This window comes from Xenopus tropicalis, chromosome 10 (assembly GCF_000004195.4).
Source record: "Xenopus tropicalis strain Nigerian chromosome 10, UCB_Xtro_10.0, whole genome shotgun sequence".
Lineage (NCBI taxonomy): Eukaryota > Metazoa > Chordata > Amphibia > Anura > Pipidae > Xenopus > Xenopus tropicalis.
Window position 1 is genome coordinate 1,368,794 of NC_030686.2, and position 27,275 is coordinate 1,396,068.

Consider the following 27,275-nt stretch of genomic DNA (forward strand, 5'->3'; position numbering starts at 1 on the left):
TTTTTATCCAACAGGAACACCGGCCAGGGGTTTCAGGTAAACAATTACAGTCACTGGGGGGGGGGGGGTGCCTAACATTTTGCACCCAGTAGCCTTTCCTTCTTTTTTAAGCTCAGTCTGGTCGTCTTGCATCTCCCCACTGTGTCATATATTGATGGGGCCACTGTGTTATCAAATGCTGCATGTTACAGAGACTTGTGGGTGATGTTGCAAGTGGGTGTGGCTACAATAAGTGCTGCATGGCATACCATCACTCCACCCCTTTTTTTTAAACACTGGGAGGCTGCCTGGCACCTGCATGGCTAAATATGCTCCCATGCTCCTCCTAGTGGTAGATATGAGAATAGCACCCAATAGTAAAAATCCAAGTCTGGCCACGACTCCTCTTATTACACTGAGTAGGAGAAACACAAGGTTACCTGAAAGCAATTCTATTGGGCAGTGCTGGCTCCTTTTGAAAGCTCCGAATCACACCAATATTTGTTGGCTCACTAATAAAATTTTAAATGGTAGAGTGAATTATTTACAATGTACACAGTGTCATTTAGTAATAAAAACTACATCATAAAAATCACGACAGAATCCCTTTAAATAAGATTTACAGACCTTTTTTTTTTTGAAGAATGCTAGCTGCAAGAGCAGAGATGGCGGTAGAAATGCACTTGTTTGAGCCTTTTTACCTCTCTGAGTCCTTTTACACGTGAGCAATCAGATGTGGCAAAAGCACCTTCTGTAATGGATGAACACAGCCCACGTTCTTATCCCTGGGTCCCAATAAGCAGGCTTTTCCCTGGGTCCCAACACCCACCATGTCCCTGCATGGAATAACACAGTAAGCTTTATCCATGCTGCTCAGGCTGGGGCCTCTTATCTCTTATTTGGCAGCTTGTCTGCCCGTGTATGGGCACCCCTGACCGATATCTGCCCTAAAATTGGGCAGATCTTGATCTGACAGGTTTGATTTCCAATGGATTCGGAGGCCGCATTGTTTAGTTAATGTGGTCCTTGGTCCAATGGTGCCTATACCCGCCCTAGGGCCAAACAACTGAATTAGTCTAATATCGCCCACCTTTAGGTAGGCATAGCAACGAGCAACTCTTTTTTTTTTAATAATTCTTTATTTTGTAATTTTTCAAGTATGGGGAAGGGATACAGAAGGCAAAAGGGAGGGGTAGGGGGGGGGAAGGAACATTGCATATGATAATCTTGACATTTCTTATACATTTACAGTTTCAAGCAAGCTGTCATCAAGTTATTTCTACATTTTCAAGTAAATATTCGTTTAACTAAACCTTATAAACATTAGTTCCAGAATGCTTCTTTTGAATGACTGATATGTGGTGATTTTTTCATAAGGATCTTAAATAATCTAGCCAGGGAGTCCATATATTTCTGTAGTAATTGCTTTGATTATGTATCATGAAGGTTATTTCCTCCATTTGCCTGATATCTTCCGTGTTAGCTAGCCATTCTGTAAAGAGGGGGGGATCGACTGATTTCCATTTTCTGGGTATTAGTGATTTAGCGGATTGTAATAAATGTAATGTGAGTGGATCTGAAATGGGGACATTGTTACGTAAATGGATGTTGAGTAGAATTAACGCGGGGTCACCGATATCTATATTAAATTTCGTGATTGCATTTATTGTGTTCAGTACTTCCGTCCAGTATTTTTGTATTTTTGGGCATGTCAGCCAAATATGTGTATGATTCCCTTTATGTGTGTTGGCAACGAGCAACTCTTACTGTGTATGGCCCCCTTAAAGCTCAGGCAGGACCCTATATCTAACTGTATCCTTGTTGGGCCCAGCCCTGATATCTCCATGGACCCCCCTCAGATTTAGGCAGAGCTCCTGTCTCTGACCCTTGGGTTAAGCCTATATCATCAAACCTAGGCAGAGCTCCTCTATTAGCAAGCCAGCTTAATGGGCCCAGCACCCAGCCAGGCCCAGACCAGCACCCCAAAGCCTATGGAATATGCTGGAGCAGTTACTGTAATCTCCCATTGGGCAGTGCCATTATATTGGGCCTGTGTATCATTTGGCTAAGCTCTCTGTGTCCCTATGAGACTCCTGCTGAACCCCTATATAGTTTCCCTCACAGACTGAGCCCCAGTAACTGCCCCAGTAACTCCCCCAGTAACTGCCCCAGTAACAGCCCCAGTAACTACCCCAGTAACAGCCCCAGTAACTCCCCCAGTAACTGCCCCAGTAACTCCCCCAGTAACTGCCCCAGTAACTCCCCCAGTAACTGCCCCAGTAACTCCCCCAGTAACAGCCCCAGTAACTCCCCCAGTAACTGCCCCAGTAACTCCCCCAGTAACAGCCCCAGTAACAGCCCCAGTAACTGCCCCAGTGACTCCCCCAGTAACTCCCCCAGTAACTGCCCCAGTAACTGCCCCAGTAACTACCCCAGTAACAGCCCCAGTAACTCCCCCAGTAACTGCCCCAGTAACTCCCCCAGTAACAGCCCCAGTAACTCCCCCAGTAACTGCCCCAGTAACTCCCCCAGTAACAGCCCCAGTAACAGCCCCAGTAACTGCCCCAGTAACTCCCCCAGTAACTGCCCCAGTCAGGCTCTGGCAGGACCCCCGGTATCCCTGGCCCGGTGCCATTGGGAAGGCTCCCAGCTGCCTGTTGTTGCGCTGAGGGGAAGAGATTAGTAGCGGGAATTTCCTGTCCGTTTCCGGTCCCAGTTTCCCGCCTCGGGCAAAGCTGAGAGTTTCCTGTTTGTGCCGGTTCCCGCGTTGTGCTGGTCACATGACGGCGCTTAACCCATTCTGTCGCGGGGGGAGCCGAGTCCTGTCAGGGAGGGAACATGCCCGGGGGCCCCTCAGTGCCCCTCAGTGCCCCGCTGTCTGTATCAGCAGTACCGCCGCCTTGTACTGTGTGTCTGCCATTAGCGCCGCTCAGATTGTATATTATCTACAGAGCCCCCCCCCCCATGTATATAACATTGGTATGTCGGGGGATCCCGCCTCTATACATAGTGTATTCAGGGCAGTAAGGGCGGTAGCCCAAGTGATGGGGTAATACGTGGGGTAACCTGGAAACCATGTTGGGGGTAGATATGTACAGGTACAGTGGCTTGCAAAAGTATTCAGCCCCCTTGAACTTTCCCACATTTTGTCACATTACAGCCACAAACATGAATCCATTTTATTGGAATTCCCCGGGAAAGCCCAATACAAAGTGGGGTACACGGGACAGACCAATACAAAGTGGGGTACACGGGAAAGCCCAATACAAAGTGGGGTACACGGGACAGACCAATACAAAGTGGGGTACACGGGAAAGCCCAATACAAAGTGGGGTACACGGGAGAAGTGGAAGGAAAATCAGACATGATTCCAAACATTTGTTACAAATAAATAAGTGCAAAGTGGGGTGTGCGTAATTATTCAGCCCCCTTTGGTCTGAGTGCAGTCAGTTGCCCATAGACATTGCCTGATGAGTGCTAATGACTAAATAGAGTGCCCCTGTGTGTAATCTAATGTCAGTACAAATACAGCTGCTCTGTGACGGCCTCAGAGGTTGCTAAGGGAATATTGGGAGCAACAACACCATGAAGCCCAAAGAACACACCAGACAGGTCAGGGATAAAGTTATTGAGAAATATAAAGCAGGCTTAGGCTACAAACAGATTCCCAAAGCCTTGAACCTCCCACGGAGCCCTGTTCCACCGATCATTCAGAAATGGCAGGAGTATGGCACAACTGTAACCCTACCCAGGCACGGCCCCCCCCTAAACTCACAGGCCCAACAAGCGCTGATCAGAAATGCAGCCAAGGGGCCCATGGTGACTCTGGGGGGGCTGCAGGGATCTACAGCTCAGGGGGGGGAATCTGTCCATAGGCAACTATTAGTCGGGCACTGCACAAAGTTGGCCTTTATGGGAGAGGGGCAAGAAGAAAGCCATTGTTACCAGAAAACCATAAGAAGTCCCGTTTGCAGTTTGCCACAAGCCATGTGGGGGGGGCAGCAATCATGTGGGAGAAGGGGCTCTGGTCAGATGAGACCAAAATGGAACTTTTTGGCCAAAATGCAAAACGCTATGTGTGGCGGAAAACTAACCCTGCACATCACTCTGAACCCACCATCCCCACTGTCACATATGGGGGGGCAGCATCATGCTCTGGGGGGGCTTCAGCAGGGACAGGGAAGCTGCTCAGAGTTGATGGGAAGATGGATGGAGCCAAATACAGGGCAATCTTGGAAGAAAACCTCTTGGAGTCTGCAAAAGGCTTGAGACTGGGGCGGAGGTTCCCTTCCAGCAGGGCAACGACCCTAAACATAAAGCCAGGGCAACAATGGGTTAAACCCAAACATATCCATGTGTTAGACTGGCCCAATCACAGCCCAGATCTACATCCAATGGGGAATCTGTGGCAAGATCTGAAACTGCTGTTCCCAAAGGCTGACCATCTAATCTGACTGAGCTGGAGCTGTTTTGCAAAGAAGAATGGGCAAGGATTTCAGTCTGTAGATGGGCAAAGCGGGTAGAGACATACCCTAAAGCCTGGCAGCTGGAATTGCAGCAAAGGGGGTTCTACAGAGTATTGGGGGGCTGAATAATTACGCACACCCCACTTTGCACGTAGGGGGTAGAAGCGTGTGGGGGGCAGATACATGTAGGGGGTAGAAGTGTGTGGAGGGCAGATACATGTAGGGGGTAGAAGCATGTGGGGGGCAGATACATGTAGGGGGTAGAAGCATGTGGGGGGCAGATACAAGTAGGGGGTAGAAGCGTGTGGGGGGGGCAGATACATGTAGGGGGTAGAAGCGTCTGGGGGGCAGATACATGTAGGGGGTAGAAGCGTGTGGGGGGGGGCAGATACAAGTAGGGGGTAGAAGCGTGTGGGGGGGCAGATACAAGTAGGGGGTAGAAGCGTGTGGGGGGCAGATACATGTAGGGGGTAGAAGCGTGTGGGGGGGCAGATACATGTAGGGGGTAGAAGCATGTGGGGGGCAGATACATGTAGGGGGTAGAAGCATGTGGGGGGCAGATACATGTAGGGGGTAGAAGCATGTGGGGGGCAGATACATGTAGGGGGTAGAAGCGTGTGGGGGGGCAGATACATGTCGGGGGTAGAAGCGTGTGGGGGGGCAGATACATGTCGGGGGTAGAAGCATGGGGGGGGGCAGATACATGTAGGGGGTAGAAGCGTGTGGGGGGGCAGATACATGTAGGGGGTAGAAGCATGTGGGGGGCAGATACATGTAGGGGGTAGAAGCGTGTGGGGGGGCAGATACATGTCGGGGGTAGAAGCATGGGGGGGGCAGATACATGTAGGGGGTAGAAGCATGTGGGGGGCAGATACAAGTAGGGGGTAGAAGCGTGTGGGGGGGCAGATACATGTAGGGGGTAGAAGCGTCTGGGGGGCAGATACATGTAGGGGGTAGAAGCGTGTGGGGGGGGGGCAGATACAAGTAGGGGGTAGAAGCGTGTGGGGGGCAGATACATGTAGGGGGTAGAAGCGTGTGGGGGGGCAGATACATGTAGGGGGTAGAAGCGTGTGGGGGGCAGATACATGTAGGGGGTAGAAGCGTGGGGGGGGGGCAGATACATGTAGGGGGTAGAAGCGTGTGGGGGGCAGATACATGTAGGGGGTAGAAGCGTGTGGGGGGCAGATACATGTAGGGGGTAGAAGTGTGTGGAGGGCAGATACATGTAGGGGGTAGAAGCGTGTGGGGGGCAGATACATGTAGGGGGTAGAAGCGTGGGGGGGGCAGATACATGTAGGGGGTAGAAGCGTGGGGGGGGCAGATACATGTAGGGGGTAGAAGCGTGTGGGGGGCAGATACATGTAGGGGGTAGAAGCGTGTGGGGGGCAGATACATGTAGGGGGTAGAAGCGTCTGGGGGGCAGATACATGTAGGGGGTAGAAGCGTGTGGGGGGCAGATACATGTAGGGGGTAGAAGCGTGTGGGGGGGCAGATACATGTAGGGGGTAGAAGCGTGTGGGGGGGGCAGATACATGTAGGGGGTAGAAGCGTGTGGGGGGGCAGATACATGTAGGGGGTAGAAGCGTGTGGGGGGCAGATACATGTAGGGGGTAGAAGCGTGTGGGGGGCAGATACATGTAGGGGGTAGAAGCGTGTGGGGGGGCAGATACATGTAGGGGGTAGAAGCGTGTGGGGGGGCAGATACATGTAGGGGGTAGAAGCGTGGGGGGGGCAGATACAAGTAGGGGGTAGAAGCGTGTGGGGGGGGGCAGATACAAGTAGGGGGTAGAAGCGTGTGGGGGGGCAGATACAAGTAGGGGGTAGAAGCGTGTGGGGGGCAGATACATGTAGGGGGTAGAAGCGTGTGGGGGGGCAGATACATGTAGGGGGTAGAAGCGTGTGGGGGGCAGATACATGTAGGGGTAGAAGTGTGTGGGGGGCAGATACATGTAGGGGGTAGAAGCGTGTGGGGGGGCAGATACAAGTAGGGGGTAGAAGCGTGTGGGGGGGCAGATACATGTAGGGGGTAGAAGTGTGTGGGGGGGCAGATACATGGTAGGGGGTAGAAGCGTGTGGGGGGCAGATACATGTAGGGGGTAGAAGTGTGTGGGGGGGCAGATACATGTAGGGGGTAGAAGCATGTGGGGGGCAGATACATGTAGGGGGTAGAAGCGTGTGGGGGGCAGATACATGTAGGGGGTAGAAGCGTGTGGGGGGCAGATACATGTAGGGGGTAGAAGCGTGTGGGGGGGCAGATACATGTAGGGGGTAGAAGTGTGTGGGGGGGCAGATACATGTAGGGGTAGAAGCGTGTGGGGGGGCAGATACATGTAGGGGGTAGAAGTGTGTGGGGGGCAGATACATGTAGGGGGTAGAAGCGTGTGGGGGGGCAGATACATGTAGGGGGTAGAAGTGTGTGGGGGGGCAGATACATGTAGGGGGTAGAAGCGTGTGGGGGGGCAGATACATGTAGGGGGTAGAAGCGTGTGGGGGGCAGATACATGTAGGGGGTAGAAGCGTGTGGGGGGCAGATACATGTAGGGGGTAGAAGTGTGTGGGGGGCAGATACATGTAGGGGGTAGAAGCGTGTGGGGGGGCAGATACATGTAGGGGGTAGAAGTGTGTGGGGGGGCAGATACATGTAGGGGGTAGAAGCGTGTGGGGGGGCAGATACATGTAGGGGGTAGAAGCGTGGGGGGGGGGGGCAGATACATGTCGGGGGCGCTTGGCATTTAGAGGGTTAAAGGCTGTTCCTGAGACACAAAGCGACACTTGGGAACAGGAAAGCCGCTCGGGTTCCGCTGCTCCCAGAACAATACTGTGAATTTCATATTGAGCCAAAACTGAATGTTATGAGCCGATTCCCCCCCCAATGTGACCGGGGGATGGGGTGCCCCGTGCCCAGAGACTGGGGGTGTCACTGTCTGTCTGTGTTGGGGGCGCCAGGGGGCGGGGCTAAGCCTTTTCTAAAACTCCATTTTCATCTCTTTTTTTGGTATTTGCTGTTTGTTTCCAATTAGCGAATCTGGTTCTACTTATGGGATAGAAACCAGAACCAGAGATTTGTCTAACAAACAGCAGGGGGGGGGGAATGTTGTAATGGGGGGGCTGTTGGTACAGTGGGGGGGGTGTTTGGTACAGTGGGGGGGTGTTGGTACAGTGGGGGGGGTGTTTGGTACAGTGGGGGGGGTGTTTGGTACAGTGGGGGGGGGTGTTGGTACAGTGGGGGGGTGTTGGTACAGTGGGGGGGGGTGTTTGGTACAGTGGGGGGGGGTGTTTGGTACAGTGGGGGGGGTGTTTGGTACAGTGGGGGGTGTTTGGTACAGTGGGGGGCTGTTGGTACAGTGGGGGGGGTGTTTGGTTACAGTGGGGGGGGTGTTTGGTACAGTGGGGGGGCTGTTGGTAACAGTGGGGGGGGTGTTTGGTACAGTGTGGGGGGTGTTTGGTACAGTGGGGGGGGCTGTTGGTACAGTGGGGGGGGTGTTTGGGTACAGTGGGGGGGGGGTGTTTGGTACAGTGGGGGGGTAATGTTGTAATGGGGGGGCTGTTGGTACAGTGGGGGTGAGTGTGTGAGTGTAAGTGAGTGTGTATGGGAGTGAGTGTATGACTGTGTATGGGAGTGAGTGTGAGTGTGTTGGGAGTGGATGTGTGAGTGTGTATGGGAGGAGTTGAGTGAGTGTGTATGGGAGTGAGTGTGGTGAAGTGTGTATGGAGTGAGTGAGTGTGAGTGAGTGTGTATGGGATGGTGAGTTGAGTGAGTGGGAGTGAGTGTGTGAGTGTGTATGGGAGTGGAGTGAGTGTGAGTGAGTGTGTATGGGAGTGAGTGTGTGAGTGTGTATGGGAGTGAGTGAGTGTGTATGGGAGTGAGTGAGTGTGAGTGAGTGTGTATGGGAGTGAGTGTGTGAGTGTGTATGGGAGTGAGTGAGTGTGAGTGAGTGTGTATGGGAGTGAGTGAGTGTGAGTGTGTATGGGAGTGAGTGAGTGTGAAGTGAGTGTGTATGGGAGTGAGTGAGTGTGAGTGAGTGTGTATGGGGAGTGAGTGAGTGTGAGTGAGTGTGTATGGGAGTGAGTGTGTATGGGAGTGAGTGAGTGTGTATGGGAGTGAGTGAGTGTGAGTGAGTGTGTATGGGAGTGAGTGAGTGTGTATGGGAGTGAGTGTGTATGGGAGTGAGTGTGTGAGTGTGTATGGGAGTGAGTGAGTGTGAGTGAGTGTGTATGGGAGTGAGTGAGTGTGTATGGGAGTGAGTGTGTATGGGAGTGAGTGTGTATGGGAGTGAGTGAGTGTGAGTGAGTGTGTATGGGAGTGAGTGTGAGTGTGTATGGGAGTGAGTAAATGTGAGTGTGTATGGGAGTGAGTGTGAGTGAGTGTGAGTGAGTGTGTATGGGAGTGAGTGTGAGTGTGAGTGAGTGTGTATGGGAGTGAGTGAGAATGTGTATGGGGAGTGAGTGAGTGTGTATGGGAGTGAGTGTGTGAGTGTGTATGGAGTGAGTGAGTGTGAGTGAGTGTGTATGGGAGTGATGAGTGTGAGTGAGTGTGTATGGGAGTGAGTGAGTGTGTATGGAGTGAGTGAGTGTGTATGGGAGTGAGTGAGTGTGTATGGAGTGAGTGAGTGTGAGTGAGTGTGTATGGGAAAGTGAGTAAATGTGAGTGTGTATGGGAGTGAGTAAATGTGAGTGTGTATGGAGTGAGTGTGAAGTGAGTGGAGTGTGAGTGAGTGTGTATGGGAGTGAGTGTGAGTGTGTATGGGAGTGAGTAAATGTGAGTGTGTATGGGAGTGAGTGTGAGTGAGTGAGTGTGAGTGTGTGTATGGGAGTGAGTGTGAGTGAGTGTGTATGGGAGTGTGTGTGTGTGAGTGTGAGTGAGTGAGTGTGAGTGAGTGTGTATGGGAGTGAGTGTGAGTGAGTGTGTATGGGAGTGAGTGTGAGTGTGTATGGGAGTGAGTGAGTGTGAGTGAGTGTGTGTGGGAGTGAGTGTGAGTGAGTGAGTGTGAGTGAGTGTGTATGGGAGTGAGTGAGTGTGTATGGGAGTGAGTGAGTGTGAGTGAGTGTGTATGGGAGTGAGTAAATGTGAGTGTGTATGGGAGTGAGTAAATGTGAGTGTGTATGGGAGTGAGTGAGTGTGAGTGAGTGTGTATGGGAGTGAGTGTGAGTGAGTGAGTGTGAGTGAGTGTGTATGGGAGTGAGTGTGAGTGTGTATGGGAGTGAGTAAATGTGAGTGTGTATGGGAGTGAGTGTGAGTGAGTGAGTGTGAGTGTGTGTATGGGAGTGTGTGTGTGAGTGTGAGTGAGTGAGTGTGAGTGAGTGTGTATGGGAGTGAGTGTGAGTGAGTGTGTATGGGAGTGAGTGTGAGTGTGTATGGGAGTGAGTGAGTGTGAGTGAGTGTGTATGGGAGTGAGTGTGAGTGAGTGAGTGTGAGTGAGTGTGTATGGGAGTGAGTGTGAGTGAGTGTGTATGGGAGTGAGTGTGAGTGAGTGTGTATGGGAGTGAGTGAGTGAGTGTGTATGGGAGTGAGTGAGTGTGAGTGAGTGTGTATGGGAGTGAGTGTGAGTGTGTATGGGACTGAGTGAGTGAGTGAGTGTGTATGGGAGTGAGTGTGAGTGAGTGTGTATGGGAGTGAGTGAGTGTGTATGGGAGTGAGTGAGTGTGAGTGAGTGTGTATGGGAGTGAGTGAGTGTGTATGGGAGTGAGTGAGTGTGAGTGAGTGTGTATGGGAGTGAGTGAGTGTGTATGGGACTGAGTGAGTGAGTGAGTGTGTATGGGAGTGAGTGAGTGTGAGTGAGTGTGTATGGGAGTGAGTGTGAGTGAGTGTGTGAGTGTGTATGTGAGTGAGTGTATGGGAGTGAGTGAGTGTATTGGAGTGAGTGTGAGTGTGTATGGGACTGAGTGAGTGAGTGTGTATGGGAGTGAGTGTGAGTGAGTGTGTATGGGAGTGAGTGTGAGTGAGTGTGTATGGGAGTGAGTGTGAGTGTGTATGGGAGTGAGTGTGAGTGAGTGTGTATGGGAGTGAGTGTGAGTGTGTATGGGACTGAGTGAGTGTGTATGGGAGTGAGTGTGAGTGTGTATGGGAGTGAGTGAGTGTGTATGGGAGTGAGTGTGAGTGTGTATGGGAGTGAGTGTGAGTGTGAGTGAGTGTGTATGGGACTGAGTGAGTGAGTGAGTGTGTATGGGAGTGAGTGTGAGTGTGTATGGGACTGAGTGAGTGAGTGAGTGTGTGTGAGTGTGTATGGGACTGAGTGAGTGAGTGAGTGTGTATGGGAGTGAGTGTGAGTGTGTATGGGACTGAGTGAGTGAGTGAGTGTGTATGGGAGTGAGTGTGAGTGAGTGTGTATCTGGGGTAGATTGAAGAGGAACTGATGTCACAAAAGCCTCGGATATCGTCTCGCTGATCACACGGGGCAGACAGTGCTGATTGGTCGCAGCTGGAGGGGTAAGTGTTGATTCGTCACTTTGGGGCAGAATTCCTATTGTTTCTCATATCTGACAATTCAGCCCTGAACATTAATGGGGGGAAGGAAAGACCGTACTTGTACCGAGTATTGCCCCGTTAGCCGGTCGCTCCTCCCGGGGGGGGGGGGGCAGTTATTAGAAGTGACTCCTCCCCCAGCCAGGCCCCATTGTGCTGAAGCCACACCCACAATCCCCACTGCATTGGATCCGTACCACACAGTAATGCCCCTTATCCTTATGATTTGCCCCAGAGCAGCAACTGCTCAATAAAAATGCAAACACCTTGCAGGAAAGTCAGATTTTTTATGTAAAAGTACAAAAAAATAGAAAACAATTACACTGCAAAGTGGGGGGGCTGCAACTCTGCTCGTCTTCCTCAGGTCTCTGCCAGGTGTGTTCCATAAGCACTTACCTGCCGTACCTGGGTGAGTTTTTCTGTTATTTGGCAAACCAAGGAGTAGCATGATCAAAGAGACCAGCAGGTAAGGGGTTAATAGTAGATTTAACCATTAGAGTGGGAGCTGCCATACTGTTCTTATCATTTAAGGCATTGAACCCTGGAGTTTATGCTCTGCAGCAAACTGAATGCCAATGGGCACCAACTGCTACTTCTGGGTAAGCAGAGAAGGAATGTTCTGGGCACAGTCTGTCTAGGGGAAACACTATGGCACCCCCTACCCATATGTATAAATACAAATATACAGAGAGGGAATGTTCTGGGCACACAATAAGCTGTACCCCCATACTGTACTGTCTAAGGGAAACACTATGGCACCTCCTACCCATATGTATAAATACAAATATACAGAGAGGGAATGTTCTGGGCACACAATAAGCTGTACCCCCATACTGTACTGTCTAAGGGAAACACTATGGCACCCCCTACCCATATGTATAAATACAAATATACAGAGAGGGAATGTTCTGGGCACACAATAAGCTGTACCCCCCATACTGTACTGTCTAAGGGAAACACTATGGCACCCCCTACCCATATGTATAAATACAAATATACAGAGAAGGAATGTTCTGGGCACACAATAAGCTGTACCCCCATACTGTACTGTCTAAGGGAAACACTATGGCACCCCCTACCCATATGTATAAATACAAATATACAGAGAGGGAATGTTCTGGGCACACAATAAGCTGTACCCCCATACTGTACTGTCTAAGGGAAACACTATGGCACCCCCTACCCATATGTATAAATACAAATATACAGAGAAGGAATGTTCTGGGCACACAATAAGCTGTACCCCCATACTGTACTGTCTAAGGGAAACACTATGGCACCTCCTACCCATATGTATAAATACATATATACAGAGAGGGAATGTTCTGGGCACACAATAAGCTGTACCCCCATACTGTACTGTCTAAGGGAAACACTATGGCACCTCCTACCCATATGTATAAATACAAATATACAGAGAGGGAATGTTCTGGGCACACAATAAGCTGTACCCCCATACTGTACTGTCTAAGGGAAACACTATGGCACCTCCTACCCATATTTAGATGTTTGCAGCTGACAGAAACTGAGGATGTGGGAGAAGATGAATTAAAGGAACAATAAAACATCTCAGGGCCAGAGATTTATTTAACACTTTGGGTGATTGTTATAGTTACGCATCTTGATAAAGGGAAATGCTACCATTAATGTGAGTTGCTGTGTGGGACTGGAATTTCTGGGGTGCCCCCCTCGTTCCCCATTACAAAGTGGATACATTGCTGTGCCCAGGTCCGTAGCTGCCCCACTGTTGCCCCAGGTACCCCCCCGGTACCAGAGTGCCACCCTAGCCAGTAATACAGGGGGTATAGTACATGGCAGTGCTGGCATCAGAGAGGGCAGAAATCAGGCTGCTCTCCTCACAGGGTATAGTCCTGGGGGCCCCCAGTTTGGACATGGGGAAGGGGTATCCCGGCCCCTGAGTTCTGCTCATATTCAGGTACTGGTCAAACTCGTTCCGGTCAAAGTCGCCCCACAGCTCGGCCGGACCCAGGTGATCCATGGCCTCCAGGGCTGGGGCCTCGGGCGGAGGGGAGAGCTGGCCCAGTGGGGTGCAGGCTGGGGACCCTCCGTGAGGGTTGTAGTAAAAGGCTGAGGCTGTGGGAGTCCTGAGGAAGCCCCCCATGTGTGACGGTGAGGAGGAGTAGGGCAGGGAGATCTCCCTCAGGGTCTTCTCCTGCCCAAAATCCACCCCATGCTGGTAAGTTCTGAAGGGTCCGGGGTCGGCCTCCTCCCGCATGTGGGGTGGGAAAAAAGCTGGCTCGCTGGGTTCCACCACATCTAGAGGTGACATCTCAGGGGTGGGCAACCCATAGCTCTCTAGGTCCCCCGAGCCCCCCAGGGGGTGCAAGTCCCGGAAGTGGGATAGGTTGGCCATGGCTTGACCTCTGTACCCTTCATTTCTCAGCAGAGGAGAGGGGTCCACGCGCTTCAGCTTCTTGGCCTGCTTCTTCCGTCGGGGGCGGTACTTGTAGTTGGGGTGGTCCTGAAGGTGCTGGACCCTTAGCCGCTCAGCCTCCTCCACAAAGGGGCGCTTTTCTGCGCTGCTCAGGTTCTTCCACGACTGGCCTACAGGGGGTGCAATGGGACAGGTCACTGAGGGAACAAAGCCAAGTATTTCCTACATGGGAGCAATGGGGCATTACCAGCTGGTGGGTACAACTGGGCCAGTTCCAGGGTTATTCTGGGAACAGACTGGGGCTACTGGATGGTTTGGGGGGTTGCCAAGAGAACTGAGGGCATTCCCCTTCCAGTAGCTACCATTTAACCCAAGTCTTTATACTGGCACAGTAACTGGGGTACCAGCCCTGCACCCCACCACATGAGAATGAGCCCCTCACATGTACTTACAGATTATGCCCAGGTCATACGGGTTTATATGTACCCCCAATGTGTCTTTGTTTATACGTACCCCCATTCAACAGCTGGCATTTCACCCGTGCCAGTCTGCTGTAACTTGTTCCAACACTACTTGCCAGTCTGTGATACCCGCACTCTGTCATCTCTATTTTCTTACCCACTGTGCCAATCTTTGATACTGCACCCCATGCCAATCTCTATACCTCTGTCCACCATATTATTCTGTAACCCCCCACTTCATGCCTTTCTCTATTCCTCTTCCAACTGTGCCAGTCTGATACCCCCACTTCATGCCTTTCTCTATTCCTCTTCCAACTGTGCCAGTCTCTGATACCCCCACTTCATGCCTTTCTCTATTCCTCTTCCAACTGTGCCAGTCTCTGATACCCCCACTTCATGCCTTTCTCTATTCCTCTTCCAACTGTGCCAGTCTGATACCCCCACTTCATGCCTTTCTCTATTCCTCTTCCAACTGTGCCAGTCTGATACCCCCACTTCATGCCTTTCTCTATTCCTCTTCCAACTGTGCCAGTCTCTGATACCCCCACTTCATGCCTTTCTCTATTCCTCTTCCAACTGTGCCAGTCTCTGATACCCCCACTTCATGCCTTTCTCTATTCCTCTTCCAACTGTGCCAGTCTGATACCCCCACTTCATGCCTTTCTCTATTCCTCTTCCAACTGTGCCAGTCTGATACCCCCACTTCATGCCTTTCTCTATTCCTCTTCCAACTGTGCCAGTCTTCTGATACCCCACTTCATGCCTTTCTCTATTCCTCTTCCAACTGTGCCAGTCTCTGATACCCCCACTTCATGCCTTTCTCTATTCCTCTTCCAACTGTGCCAGTCTGATACCCCCACTTCATGCCTTTCTCTATTCCTCTTCCAACTGTGCCAGTCTGATACCCCCACTTCATGCCTTTCTCTATTCCTCTTCCAACTGTGCCAGTCTGATACCCCCACTTCATGCCTTTCTCTATTCCTCTTCCAACTGTGCCAGTCTCTGATACCCCCACTTCATGCCTTTCTCTATTCCTCTTCCAACTGTGCCAGTCTCTGATACCCCCACTTCATGCCTTTCTCTATTCCTCTTCCAACTGTGCCAGTCTCTGATACCCCCACTTCATGCCTTTCTCTATTCCTCTTCCAACTGTGCCAGTCTGATACCCCCACTTCATGCCTTTCTCTATTCCTCTTCCAACTGTGCCAGTCTGATACCCCACTTTCATGCCTTTCTCTATTCCTCTTCCAACTGTGCCAGTCTGATACCCCCACTTCATGCCTTTCTCTATTCCTCTTCCAACTGTGCCAGTCTGATACCCCCACTTCATGCCTTTCTCTATTCCTCTTCCAACTGTGCCAGTCTCTGATACCCCCACTTCATGCCTTTCTCTATTCCTCTTCCAACTGTGCCAGTCTCTGATACCCCCACTTCATGCCTTTCTCTATTCCTCTTCCAACTGTGCCAGTCTGATACCCCCACTTCATGCCTTTCTCTATTCCTCTTCCAACTGTGCCAGTCTGATACCCCCACTTCATGCCTTTCTCTATTCCTCTTCCAACTGTGCCAGTCTGATACCCCCACTTCATGCCTTTCTCTATTCCTCTTCCAACTGTGCCAGTCTCTGATACCCCCACTTCATGCCTTTCTCTATTCCTCTTCAAACTGTGCCAGTCTGATATACCCCCACTTCATGCCTTTCTCTATTCCTCTTCCAATTGTGCCAGTCTGATACCCCCACTTCATGCCTTTCTCTATTCCTCTTCCAACTGTGCCAGTCTGATACCCCCACTTCATGCCTTTCTCTATTCCTCTTCCCTCAGTAAACCAACACCCAATGCAAGTCTTTTCCTCTGCCCACTGTGCCAGTTTTTACTCCTTTCCCCGCTGTTCCAGTCTATGATACCTCCAACCCAATGCCAGTTTCTATTCTCTTTACCCACCTACTGGCCACTATACCAGTTTGTTATTCCCACACATCATGCCAGTTTCTATTCCTTGCCCACCTACTGGCCACTATACCACACATCATGCCAGTTTCTATTCCTTGCCCACCCACTGGCCACTATACCGCACATCATGCCAGTTTCTATTCCTTGCCCACCTACTGGCCACTATAACGCACATCATGCCAGTTTCTATTCCTTGCCCACCCACTGGCCACTATACCGCACATCATGCCAGTTTCTATTCCTTGCCCACCTACTGGCCACTATACCAGTCTGTTATTCCCAAACACCATGCCAGTTTCTATTCCTTGCCCACCTACTGGCCACTATAACGCACATCATGCCAGTTTCTATTCCTTGCCCACCTACTGGCCACTATACCAGTCTGTTATTCCCAAACACCATGCCAGTTTCTATTCCTTGCCCACCTACTGGCCACTATAACGCACATCATGCCAGTTTCTATTCCTTGCCCACCTACTGGCCACTATACCGCACATCATGCCAGTTTCTATTCCTTGCCCACCTACTGGCCACTATACCAGTCTGTTATTCCCAAACACCATGCCAGTTTCTTTTCCTTGCCCACCTACTGGCCACTATAACGCACATCATGCCAGTTTCTATTCCTTGCCCACCTACTGGCCACTATACCAGTCTGTTATTCCCAAACACCATGCCAGTTTCTATTCCTTGCCCACCTACTGGCCACTATACCAGTCTGTTATTCCCAAACACCATGCCAGTTTCTATTCCTTGCCCACCTACTGGCCACTATACCGCACATCATGCCAGTTTCTATTCCTTGCCCACCTACTGGCCACTATACCAGTCTGTTATTCCCAAACACCATGCCAGTTTCTATTCCTTGCCCACCTACTGGCCACTATACCAGTCTGTTATTCCCAAACACCATGCCAGTTTCTATTCCTTGCCCACCTACTGGCCACTATACCGCACATCATGCCAGTTTCTATTCCTTGCCCACCTACTGGCCACTATACCAGTCTGTTATTCCCAAACACCATGCCAGTTTCTTTTCCTTGCCCACCTACTGGCCACTATAACGCACATCATGCCAGTTTCTATTCCTTGCCCACCTACTGGCCACTATACCAGTCTGTTATTCCCAAACACCATGCCAGTTTCTATTCCTTGCCCACCTACTGGCCACTATACCAGTCTGTTATTCCCAAACACCATGCCAGTTTCTATTCCTTGCCCACCTACTGGCCACTATACCGCACATCATGCCAGTTTCTATTCCTTGCCCACCTACTGGCCACTATACCAGTCTGTTATTCCCAAACACCATGCCAGTTTCTATTCCTTGCCCACCTACTGGCCACTATACCAGTCTGTTATTCCCACACACCATGCCAGTTTCTATTCCTTGCCCACCCACTGGCCACTATACCACACACCATGCCAGTTTCTATTCCTTGCCCACCCACTGGCCACTATACCACACACCATGCCAGTTTCTATTCCTTGCCCACCACATCAGCTTAATGCTCATGCCAGGCAGGTCTCCAACCCATTACCCATGGGCACCTTACCCAGCATCTTGCTCAGTACAGCATTGTGCAGGTCCGGGTTCTGCTGTGCCAGTCTCTTCCTCTCGTCCTTGGCCCAGACCATGAAAGCATTCATTGGCCGCCTGATGCGCGGGTCCCCCGGCTTCTCCTCGCAGGGGCTGTAGCCATAGCCAGGCTGGGGGCTGGGGGTGGGACTGTCTGGAGCTGGAGGGCTGCTGGGGGTCGGGCTGGTTTCAGGCACAGTATCTGCAGGAGGGACCCATGTACTGTTCACCCCCTGGCACGGAGTAGGCTCCTCTCTGCAGTAACTGGGCTCAGGTCTATGCATTCCAGCTGGGCAGCTCTATTGGGCAGAAGTTGGCACTCCGGAATATTCCACAGAACTCTGGGTGGCACCGCTGGCTCCTGTTGGGCTCTGGGAAATGTGTCCTTGTGTGCCCTATGCCACCCTTTGTGCCCCCTGGCCCTAGACTGTCACTCAGCATCCAGCTGTTTGGTGCAAGTTTCAGCAGCCGGGGCCAAATATAGAAATCTGTCACCAATCAGCTGCCAGGGGGAGGAGCCTGGGGGGGGATGCTCCACTGGGGTTTATCCTTAGTGAATCCTGGATTAACCCTTTGCAACTACAGCTGAACGACTGTGTGAATAAGTGTAATTCTACCCTAGTGCTGCACCCCCCAGCACCCACAGAGATTTCCTGAGGGGCAACTGCACTATTGGGGGGCACAGTTTCCTTTTGGACTTTGTCTTTTATCCCTGGAATCTTTTGTATTAGAATATCTGTACGTAGTGCCCTGGGGTAACAGCGAGTGTCGGGGTAACAGTGAGTGTCGGGGTGGCAGTGAGTGTCGGGGTGGCAGTGAGTGTTGGGGTGGCAGTGAGTGTCGGGGTAGCAGCGAGTGTTGGGGAAACAGCGAGTGTTGGGGTAACAGCGAGTGTCGGGGTAACAGTGAGTGTCGGGGTGGCAGTGAGTGTCGGGGTGGCAGTGAGTGTCGGGGTGGCAGTGAGTGTCGGGGAACAGTGAGTGTTGGGGTAACAGCGAGTGTCGGGGTAACAGTGAGTGTCGGGGTGGCAGTGAGTGTCGGGGTGGCAGTGAGTGTCGGGGTGGCAGTGAGTGTTGGGGTGGCAGTGAGTGGTGCGGGGTAGGCAGTGAGTGTCGGGGAAACAGTGAGTGTTGGGGTAACAGCGAGTGTCGGGGTAACAGTGAGTGTCGGGGTGGCAGTGAGTGTTGGGGTGGCAGTGAGTGTCGGGGTAGCAGTGAGTGTTGGGGAAACAGTGAGTGTTGGGGTAACAGCGAGTGTCGGGGTAACAGTGAGTGTCGGGGTGGCAGTGAGTGTCGGGGTGGCAGTGAGTGTTGGGGTGGCAGTGAGTGTCGGGGTAGCAGTGAGTGTTGGGGAAACAGTGAGTGTTGGGGTAACAGCGAGTGTCGGGGTAACAGTGAGTGTCGGGGTGGCAGTGAGTGTCGGGGTGGCAGTGAGTGTTGGGGTGGCAGTGAGTGTCGGGGTAGCAGTGAGTGTTGGGGAAACAGTGAGTGTTGGGGTAACAGCGAGTGTCGGGGTAACAGTGAGTGTCGGGGTATCAATTAGTGTCGGGGTGGCAGTGAGTGTTGGGGAAACAGTGAGTGTTGGGGTAACAGCGAGTGTCGGGGTAACAGTGAGTGTCGGGGTGGCAGTGAGTGTCGGGGTAGCAGTGAGTGTTGGGGAAACAGTGAGTGTTGGGGTAACAGTGAGTATTGGGGTAACAGTGAGTATTGGGGTACCAATGAGTGTCGGGGTGGCAGTGAGTGTCAGGGTAACAGTGAGTGTTGGGGTAACAGTGAGTGCTGGGGTATCAATTAGTGTCGGGGTGGCAGTGAGTGTCGGGGTGGCAGTGAGTGTCGGGGTGGCAGTGAGTGTCGGGGTGGCAGTGAGTGTCGGGGTAGCAGTGAGTGTTGGGGTAACAGTGAGTGTTGGGGTAAGAGTGAGTGTTGGGGTAACAGTGAGTGCTGGGGTATCAATTAGTGTCGGGGTGGCAGTGAGTGTCGGTGTGGCAGTGAGAGACGGGGTAACAGTGAGCGGTACCAGCCTCGTGCCCCGGAGCCCAGTAATTCCCAGTACAGTACAGAGGGGGCAGTACAGTACAGAGGGGGCAGTACAGTACAGAGGGGGCAGTACAGTACAGTACAGAGGGGGCAGTACAGTACAGAGGGGGCAGTACAGTACAGAGGGGGCAGTACAGTACAGAGGGGGCAGTACAGTACAGTACAGAGGGGGCAGTTTACAGTACAGAGGGGGCAGTACAGTACAGTACAGAGGGGGCAGTACAGTACAGAGGGGGCATTACAGTACAGTACAGTACAGAGGGGGCAGTACAGTACAGAGGGGGCAGTACAGTACAGTACAGAGGGGGCATTACAGTACAGTACAGTACAGAGGGGGCAGTACAGTACAGAGGGGGCAGGTACAGTACAGAGGGGGCATTACAGTACAGTACAGTACAGAGGTGGGCAGTACAGTACAGAGGGGGCATTACAGTACAGTACAGTAAAGAGGGGGCAGTACAGTACAGAGGGGCAGTACAGTACAGTACAGTAAAGAGGGGGCAGTACAGTACAGAGGGGGCAGTACAGTACAGTACAGTACAGAGGGGGCAGTACAGTACAGAGGGGGCAGTACAGTACAGAGGGGGCAGGTACAGTACAGTAAAGAGGGGCAGTACAGTACAGAGGGGGCAGTACAGTACAGTAAAGAGGGGGCAGTACAGTACAGAGGGGGCAGTACAGTACAGTAAAGAGGGGGCAGTACAGTACAGAGGGGGCAGTACAGTACAGTAAAGAGGGGGGCAGTACAGTACAGTACAGAGGGGGCAGTACAGTACAGAGGGGGCAGTACAGTACAGAGGGGGCAGTACAGTACAGACAGAGGGGGGCAGTACAGTACAGTACAGAGGGGGCAGTACAGTACAGAGGGGGCAGTACAGTACAGAGGGCAGTAGGCAGTACGTACAGAGGGGGCAGTACAGTACAGTACAGAGGGGGCAGTACAGTACAGAGGGGGCAGTACAGTACAGTACAGAGGGGGCAGTACAGTACAGAGGGGGCAGTACAGTACAGAGGGGGCAGTACAGTACAGTACAGAGGGGGCAGTACAGTACAGAGGGGGGCAGTACAGTACAGTACAGAGGGGGCAGTACAGTTACAGAGGGGGCAGTACAGTACAGAGGGGCAGTACAGTACAGTACAGAGGGGGCAGTACAGTACAGGGGGGGCAGTTACAGTACAGTACAGAGGGGGCAGTACAGTACAGAGGGGCAGTACAGTACAGATGGGGGCAGTACAGTACAGAGGGGGCAGTTACAGTACAGTACAGAGGGGGCAGTACAGTACAGAGGGGCAGTACAGTACAGTACAGAGGGGGCAGTTACAGTTACAGAGGGGGCAGTACGTTACAGAGGGGGCAGTACAGTACAGAGGGGCAGTACAGTACAGTACAGAGGGGGCAGTACAATACAGTACAGAGGGGGCAGTACAGTACAGAGGGGGCAGTACAGTACAGAGGGGGCAGTACAGTACAGAGGGGGCAGTACAGTACAGAGGGGGCAGTACAGTACAGAGGGGCAGTACAGTACAGAGGGGGCAGTACAGTACAGAGGGGGCAGTACAGTACAGAGGGGCAGTACAGTACAGAGGGGGCAGTACAGTACAGAGGGGGCAGTACAGTACAGTACAGAGGGGCAGTACAGTACAGAAGGGGCAGTACAGTACAGAGGGGGCAGTACAGTACAGAGGGGGCAGTACAGTACAGTACAGAGGGGGCAGTACAGTACAGAGGGGGCAGTACAGTACAGTACAGAGGGGGCAGTACAGTACAGAGGGGCAGTACAGTACAGAGGGGGCAGTACAGTACAGAGGGGCAGTACAGTACAGTACAGAGGGGGCAGTACAGTACAGTACAGAGGGGGCAGTAACAGTACAGAGGGGCAGTACAGTACAGAGGGGGCAGTACAGTACAGAGGGGCAGTACAGTACAGAGGGGGCAGTACAGTACAGTACAGAGGGGGCAGTACAGTACAGAGGGGCAGTACAGTACAGTACAGAGGGGGGCAGTACAGTACAGAGGGGCAGTACAGTACAGAGGGGGCAGTACAGTACAGTACAGAGGGGGCAGTACAGTACAGAGGGGGCAGTACAGTACAGTACAGAGGGGGCAGTATAGTACAGAGGGGGCAGTACAGTACAGAGGGGGCAGTACAGTACAGAGGGGGCAGTACAGTACAGAGGGGCAGTACAGTACAGAGGGGCAGTACAGTACAGTACAGAGGGGGCAGTATAGTACAGAGGGGGCAGTACAGTACAGAGGTGGCAGTACAGTACAGTACAGAGGGGGCAGTTACAGTACAGTACAGAGGGGGCAGTACAGTACAGAGGGGCAGTACAGTACAGTACAGAGGGGGCAGTACAGTACAGAGGGGGCAGTACAGTACAGAGGGGCAGTACAGTACAGTACAGAGGGGGCAGTACAGTACAGAGGGGGCAGTACAGTACAGAGGGGGCAGTACAGTACAGTACAGTACAGAGGGGGCAGTACAGTACAGAGGGGGCAGTACAGTACAGAGGGGGCAGTACAGTACAGTACAGAGGGGGCAGTACAGTACAGTACAGAGGGGGCAGTACAGTACAGAGGGGCAGTACAGTACAGAGGGGGCAGTACAGTACAGAGGGGCAGTACAGTACAGAGGGGGCAGTACAGTACAGAGGGGCAGTACAGTACAGTAGAGAGGGGGCAGTACAGTACAGAGGGGCAGTACAGTACAGAGGGGGCAGTACAGTACAGTACAGTACAGAGGGGCAGTACAGTACAGAGGGGCAGTACAGTACAGAGGGGGCAGTACAGTACAGTACAGAGGGGCAGTACAGTACAGAGGGGGCAGTACAGTACAGAGGGGCAGTACAGTACAGTACAGAGGGGCAGTACAGTACAGAGGGGGCAGTACAGTACAGTACAGGGGGCAGTACAGTACAGAGGGGGCAAGTACAGTACAGAGGGGGCAGTACAGTACAGAGGGGGCAGTACAGTACAGTACAGAGGGCGCAAGTACAGTACAGAGGGGGCAGTACAGTACAGAGGGGGCAGTACAGTACAGAGGGGGGCAGTACAGTACAGAGGGGGCAGTACAGTACAGGTTACAGAGGGGGGCAGTACAGTACAGAGGGGCAGTACAGTACAGTACAGAGGGGGCAGTACAGTACAGAGGGGGCAGTACAGTACAGAGGGGGCAGTACAGTACAGTACAGAGGGGGCAGTACAGTACAGAGGGGGCAGTACAGTTACAGTTACAGAGGGGGCAGTACAGTACAGAGGGGGCAGTACCAGTACAGAGGGGGCAGCAGTACAGTACAGAGGGGGCAGTACAGTACAGAGGGGGCAGTACAGTACAGTACAGAGGGGGGCAGTACAGTACAGAGGGGGCAGTACAGTACAGGGGGCAGTACAGTACAGAGGGGGCAGTACAGTACAGAGGGGGCCAGTACAGTACAGAGGGGGCAGTTACAGTACAGAGGGGGCAGTACAGTACAGAGGGGGCAGTACAGTACAGAGGGGGCAGTACAGTACAGTACAGAGGGGGCAGTACAGTACAGAGGGGGCAGTACAGTACAGTACAGAGGGGGCAGTACAGTACAGACAGAGGGGGCCAGGTACAGATACAGAGGGGGCAGTTACAGTACAAGTAAGGGGGCAGTACAGTACAGAGGGGGCAGTACAGCTACAGAGGGGGCAGTACAGTACAGAGGGGCAGCTACAGTACAGAGGGGGACAGTACAGTACAGAGGGGCAGTTACAGTACAAGAAGGGGACAGTACAGTACAGTACAGAGGGGGCAGTACAGTACAGAGGGGGACAGTACAGTACAGTACAGAGGGGGCAGTACAGTACAGAGGGGGCAGTACAGTACATACAGAGGGGGCAGTACAGTACAGAGGGGGCAGTACAGTACAGAGGGGGCAGTACAGTACAGAGGGGGCAGTACAGTACAGAGGGGGCAGTACAGTACAGGGGGGGGCAGTACAGTACAGTACAGAGGGGCAGTAACAGTACAGAGGGGCAGTACAGTACAGAGGGGGCAGGCAGTACAAGTACAGAGGGGGGCAGTACAGTACAGTACAGAGGGGCAGTACAGTACAGAGGGGGCAGTACAGTACAGAGGGGGGCAGTACAGTACAGAGGGGCAGTACAGTACAGAGGGGGCAGTACAGTACAGAGGGGGCAGTACAGTACAGAGGGGGCAGTACAGTACAGAGGGGCAGTACAGTACAGTACAGAGGGGGCAGTACAGTACAGAGGGGGCAGTACAGTACAGAGGGGCAGTACAGTACAGAGGGGGCAGTACAGTACAGTACAGAGGGGGGCAGTACAGTACAGAGGGGGCAGTACAGTACAGAGGGGCAGTACAGTACAGTACAGAGGGGCAGTTACAGTACAGTACAGAGGGGCAGTACAGTACAAGGGGGCAGTACAGTACAGAGGGGGCAGTACAGTACAGAGGGGGCAGTACAGTACAGAGGGGGCAGTACAGTACAGAGGGGGCAGTACAGTACAGAGGGGGCCAGTACAGTACAGAGGGGGCAGTACAGTACAGTACAGAGGGGGCAGTACAGTACAGAGGGGGCAGTAGGCAGTACAGTACAGAGGGGGCAGTTACAGGTTACAGTACAGAGGGGGCAGTACAGTACAGAGGGGGCAGTTACAGTACAGAGGGGGCAGTACAGTACAGAGGGGGCAGTACAGTACAGAGGGGGCAGTACAGTACAGTACAGAGGGGGCAGTACAGTACAGGAGGGGCAGTACATACAGTAAAGGCAGTACAGTATCAGAGGGGGCAGTACAGTACAGAGGGGGCAGTAAGTACAGAGGGGGCAGTACAGTACAGAGGGGGCAGTACAGTACAGAGGGGGCAGTACAGTACAGAGGGGCAGCTCAGTACAGTACAGAGGGGGGCAGTACAGTACAGAGGGGCAGTACAGTACAGTACAGAGGGGGCAGTACAGTACAGAGGGGGCAGTACAGTACAGTACAGAGGGGGCAGTACAGTACAGAGGGGGCAGTACTAGTACAGGGGGGCAGTACAGTACAGTACAGAGGGGCAGTACAGTACAGGAGGGGGCAGTACAGTACAGAGGGGGCAGTACAGTTACAGGAGGGGGCAGTACAGTACAGGGGGCAGTACAACAGAGGGGCAGTACAGTACAGGGGCAGTACATAAGAGGGGGCAGTACAGTACAGAGGGGGCAGTACAGTACAGAGGGGGCAGTACAGTACAGAGGGGGCAGTACAGTACAGAGGGGGCAGTACAGTACAGAGGGGGCAGTACAGCAGTGCAGCAATGCGAGGAGGAAATAGTTAAAAGTGTCACACAGAGTTGCCCCCCAGGAGCCCAGTCCCCACTTGGCAGGAGGGGGCCACATTCCCTTGGATTCTAGGCTTGGGGGGAGAGGGGTGAGTCAGACTGTCGGGGGGCCGGGCCCCAATGTGGGTCTCCCTGGTCTGGAATGAATTTGGGAGAATTAACTTCAACAGAGAAACATTTATTAATTAGCAGAATCCTCATTCTCGGCACAAAGACCCCAACACACATTTGTACCCATGGGGGGAACACTTACCTGCCCCCCACAGACTGGCACATACAGGCACACTTACCTGCCCCCCCCAGACTGGCACATACAGGCACACTTACCTGCCCCCCACAGACTGGCACATACAGGCACACTTACCTGCCCCAAACAGACTGGCACATACGGGCACACTTACCTGCCCCACCCCCCCACACACAGACTGGCACATACGGGCACACTTACCTGCCCACCCCCCCCACACAGACTGGCACATACGGGGCACAATCACCTGCCCCCCCACACAGACTGGCACATATGGGCACACTTACCTGCCCACCCCCCCACACACAGACTGGCACATACGGGCAAACTCACCTGCCCCCCCCCCACACACAGACTGGCACATACGGGCACACTTACCTGCCCCCCCCCCCCACACAGACTGGCACATAGGGGCACACTTACCTGCCCACCCCCCCACACACAGACTGGCACATACGGGCACACTTACCTGCCCCCCCCACACACAGACTGGCACATACGGGCACACTTACCTGCCCACCCCCCCACACACAGACTGGTACATACGGGCACACTTACCTGCCCACCCCCCCACACACAGACTGGCACATACGGGCACACTTACCTGCCCCCCCCCCACACACAGACTGGCACATACGGGCACACTTACCTGCCCACCCCCCCACACACAGACTGGCACATACAGGCACACTTACCTGCCCCCCCACAGGCTGGCACATACGGGCACACTCACCTGCCCCCCCCACACAGACTGGCACATACGGGCACACTCACCTGCCCCCCCCACACAGACTGGCACATACGGGAACACTCACCTGCCCCCCCACAGACTGGCACATACGGGCACACTCACCTGCCCCCCCACAGACTGGCACAAACGGGCACACTCACCTGCCCCCCTCACAGACTGGCACATACGGGCAAACTCACCTGCTCCCCCCACAGAGACTGGCACATACGGGCAAACTCACCTGCCCCCCCACAGACTGGCGCAAACGGGCACACTCACCTGCCCCCCTCACAGACTGGCACATACGGGCAAACTCACCTGCCCCCCCCCCACACAGACTGGCACATACGGGTACACTCACCTGCCTCCCCCCACAGACTGGCACATATGGGCACACTCACCTGCCCCCCCACACAGACTGGCACATACGGGCACACTCACCTGCCCCCCCCCCCCACAGACTGGCACATACAGGCAGTTTGTGTGTGAGGTGGGCAGGTGAGTGTGCCAGCCTGTGGAGGGGCAGGTGAGTGTGTCCGTATGTGCCAGTCTGTGGTGGGGGGGGGGGGGGGTGAGTGTCTGTGGGGGGGGGCAGGTGAGTGTGCCCGTATGTGCCAGTCTGTGTGGGGCAGGTGAGTGTGCCCGTATGTGCCAGTCTGTGAGGGGGCAGGTGAGTGTGCCTGTATGTGCCAGTCTGTGTGTGGGGCAGGTGAGTGTGCCCGTATGTGCCAGTCTGTGAGGGGGCAGGTGAGTGTGCCTGTATGTGCCAGTCTGTGTGGGGCAGGTGAGTGTGCCCGTATGTGCCAGTCTGTGTGTGGGGCAGGTGAGTGTGCCCGTATGTGCCAGTCTGTGGGGGGGCAGGTGAGTGTGCCCGTATGTGCCAGTCTGTGGGGGGGGCAGGTTAGTGTGCCCGTATGTGCCAGTCTGTGTGGGGGGGCAGATGAGTGTGCCCGTTTGTGCCAGTCTGTGGGGGGGCAGGTGAGTGTGCCCGTATGTGCCAGTCTGTGGGGGGGCAGGTGAGTGTGCCCGTATGTGCCAGTCTGTGGGGGGGCAGGTGAGTGTTCCCGTATGTGCCAGTCTGTGGGGGGGGCAGGTGAGTGTGCCCGTATGTGCCAGTCTGTGGGGGGCAGGTGAGTGTGCCTGTATGTGCCAGTCTGTGGGGGGGCAGGTGAGTGTGCCTGTATGTGCCAGTCTGTGCGTGTGGGGGGCAGGTGAGTGTGCCTGTATGTGCCAGTCTGTGTGTGGGGGGGGCAGGTGAGTGTGCCTGTATGTGCCAGTCTGTGCGTGTGGGGGGCAGGTGAGTGTGCTTGTATGTGCCAGTCTGTGCGTGTGGGGGGGCAGGTGAGTGTGCCTGTATGTGCCAGTCTGTGCGTGTGGGGGGCAGGTGAGTGTGCTTGTATGTGCCAGTCTGTGCGTGTGGGGGGGCAGGTGAGTGTGCCTGTATGTGCCAGTCTGTGCGTGTGGGGGGGCAGGTGAGTGTGCTTGTATGTGCCAGTCTGTGCGTGTGGGGGGGCAGGTGAGTGTGCCTGTATGTGCCAGTCTGTGCGTGTGGGGGGCAGGTGAGTGTGCCTGTATGTGCCAGTCTGTGTGTGGGGGGGGCAGGTGAGTGTGCCTGTATGTGCCAGTCTGTGCGTGTGGGGGGCAGGTGAGTGTGCTTGTATGTG

At 53.5% G+C, this 27,275-nt stretch overlaps 1 protein-coding gene across 1 annotated transcript in view; it reads right to left on the minus strand.

Moving 5' to 3' along the window:
- sox18 (SRY-box 18) overlaps positions 1-17,690 on the minus strand; it is a gene marked incomplete at its 3' end in the record, with an annotated part of 354,190 nt that extends 336,500 nt beyond the window's left edge. Inside the window, 2 exon segments of the mRNA NM_001129937.1 lie at positions 11,564-13,473; positions 17,273-17,690. Coding sequence (NP_001123409.1) covers positions 12,692-13,473; positions 17,273-17,579 — 1,089 coding nt within the window. The 5' untranslated portion in view covers positions 17,580-17,690.
- Between the last annotated feature and the right edge of the window lie 9,585 nt (positions 17,691-27,275).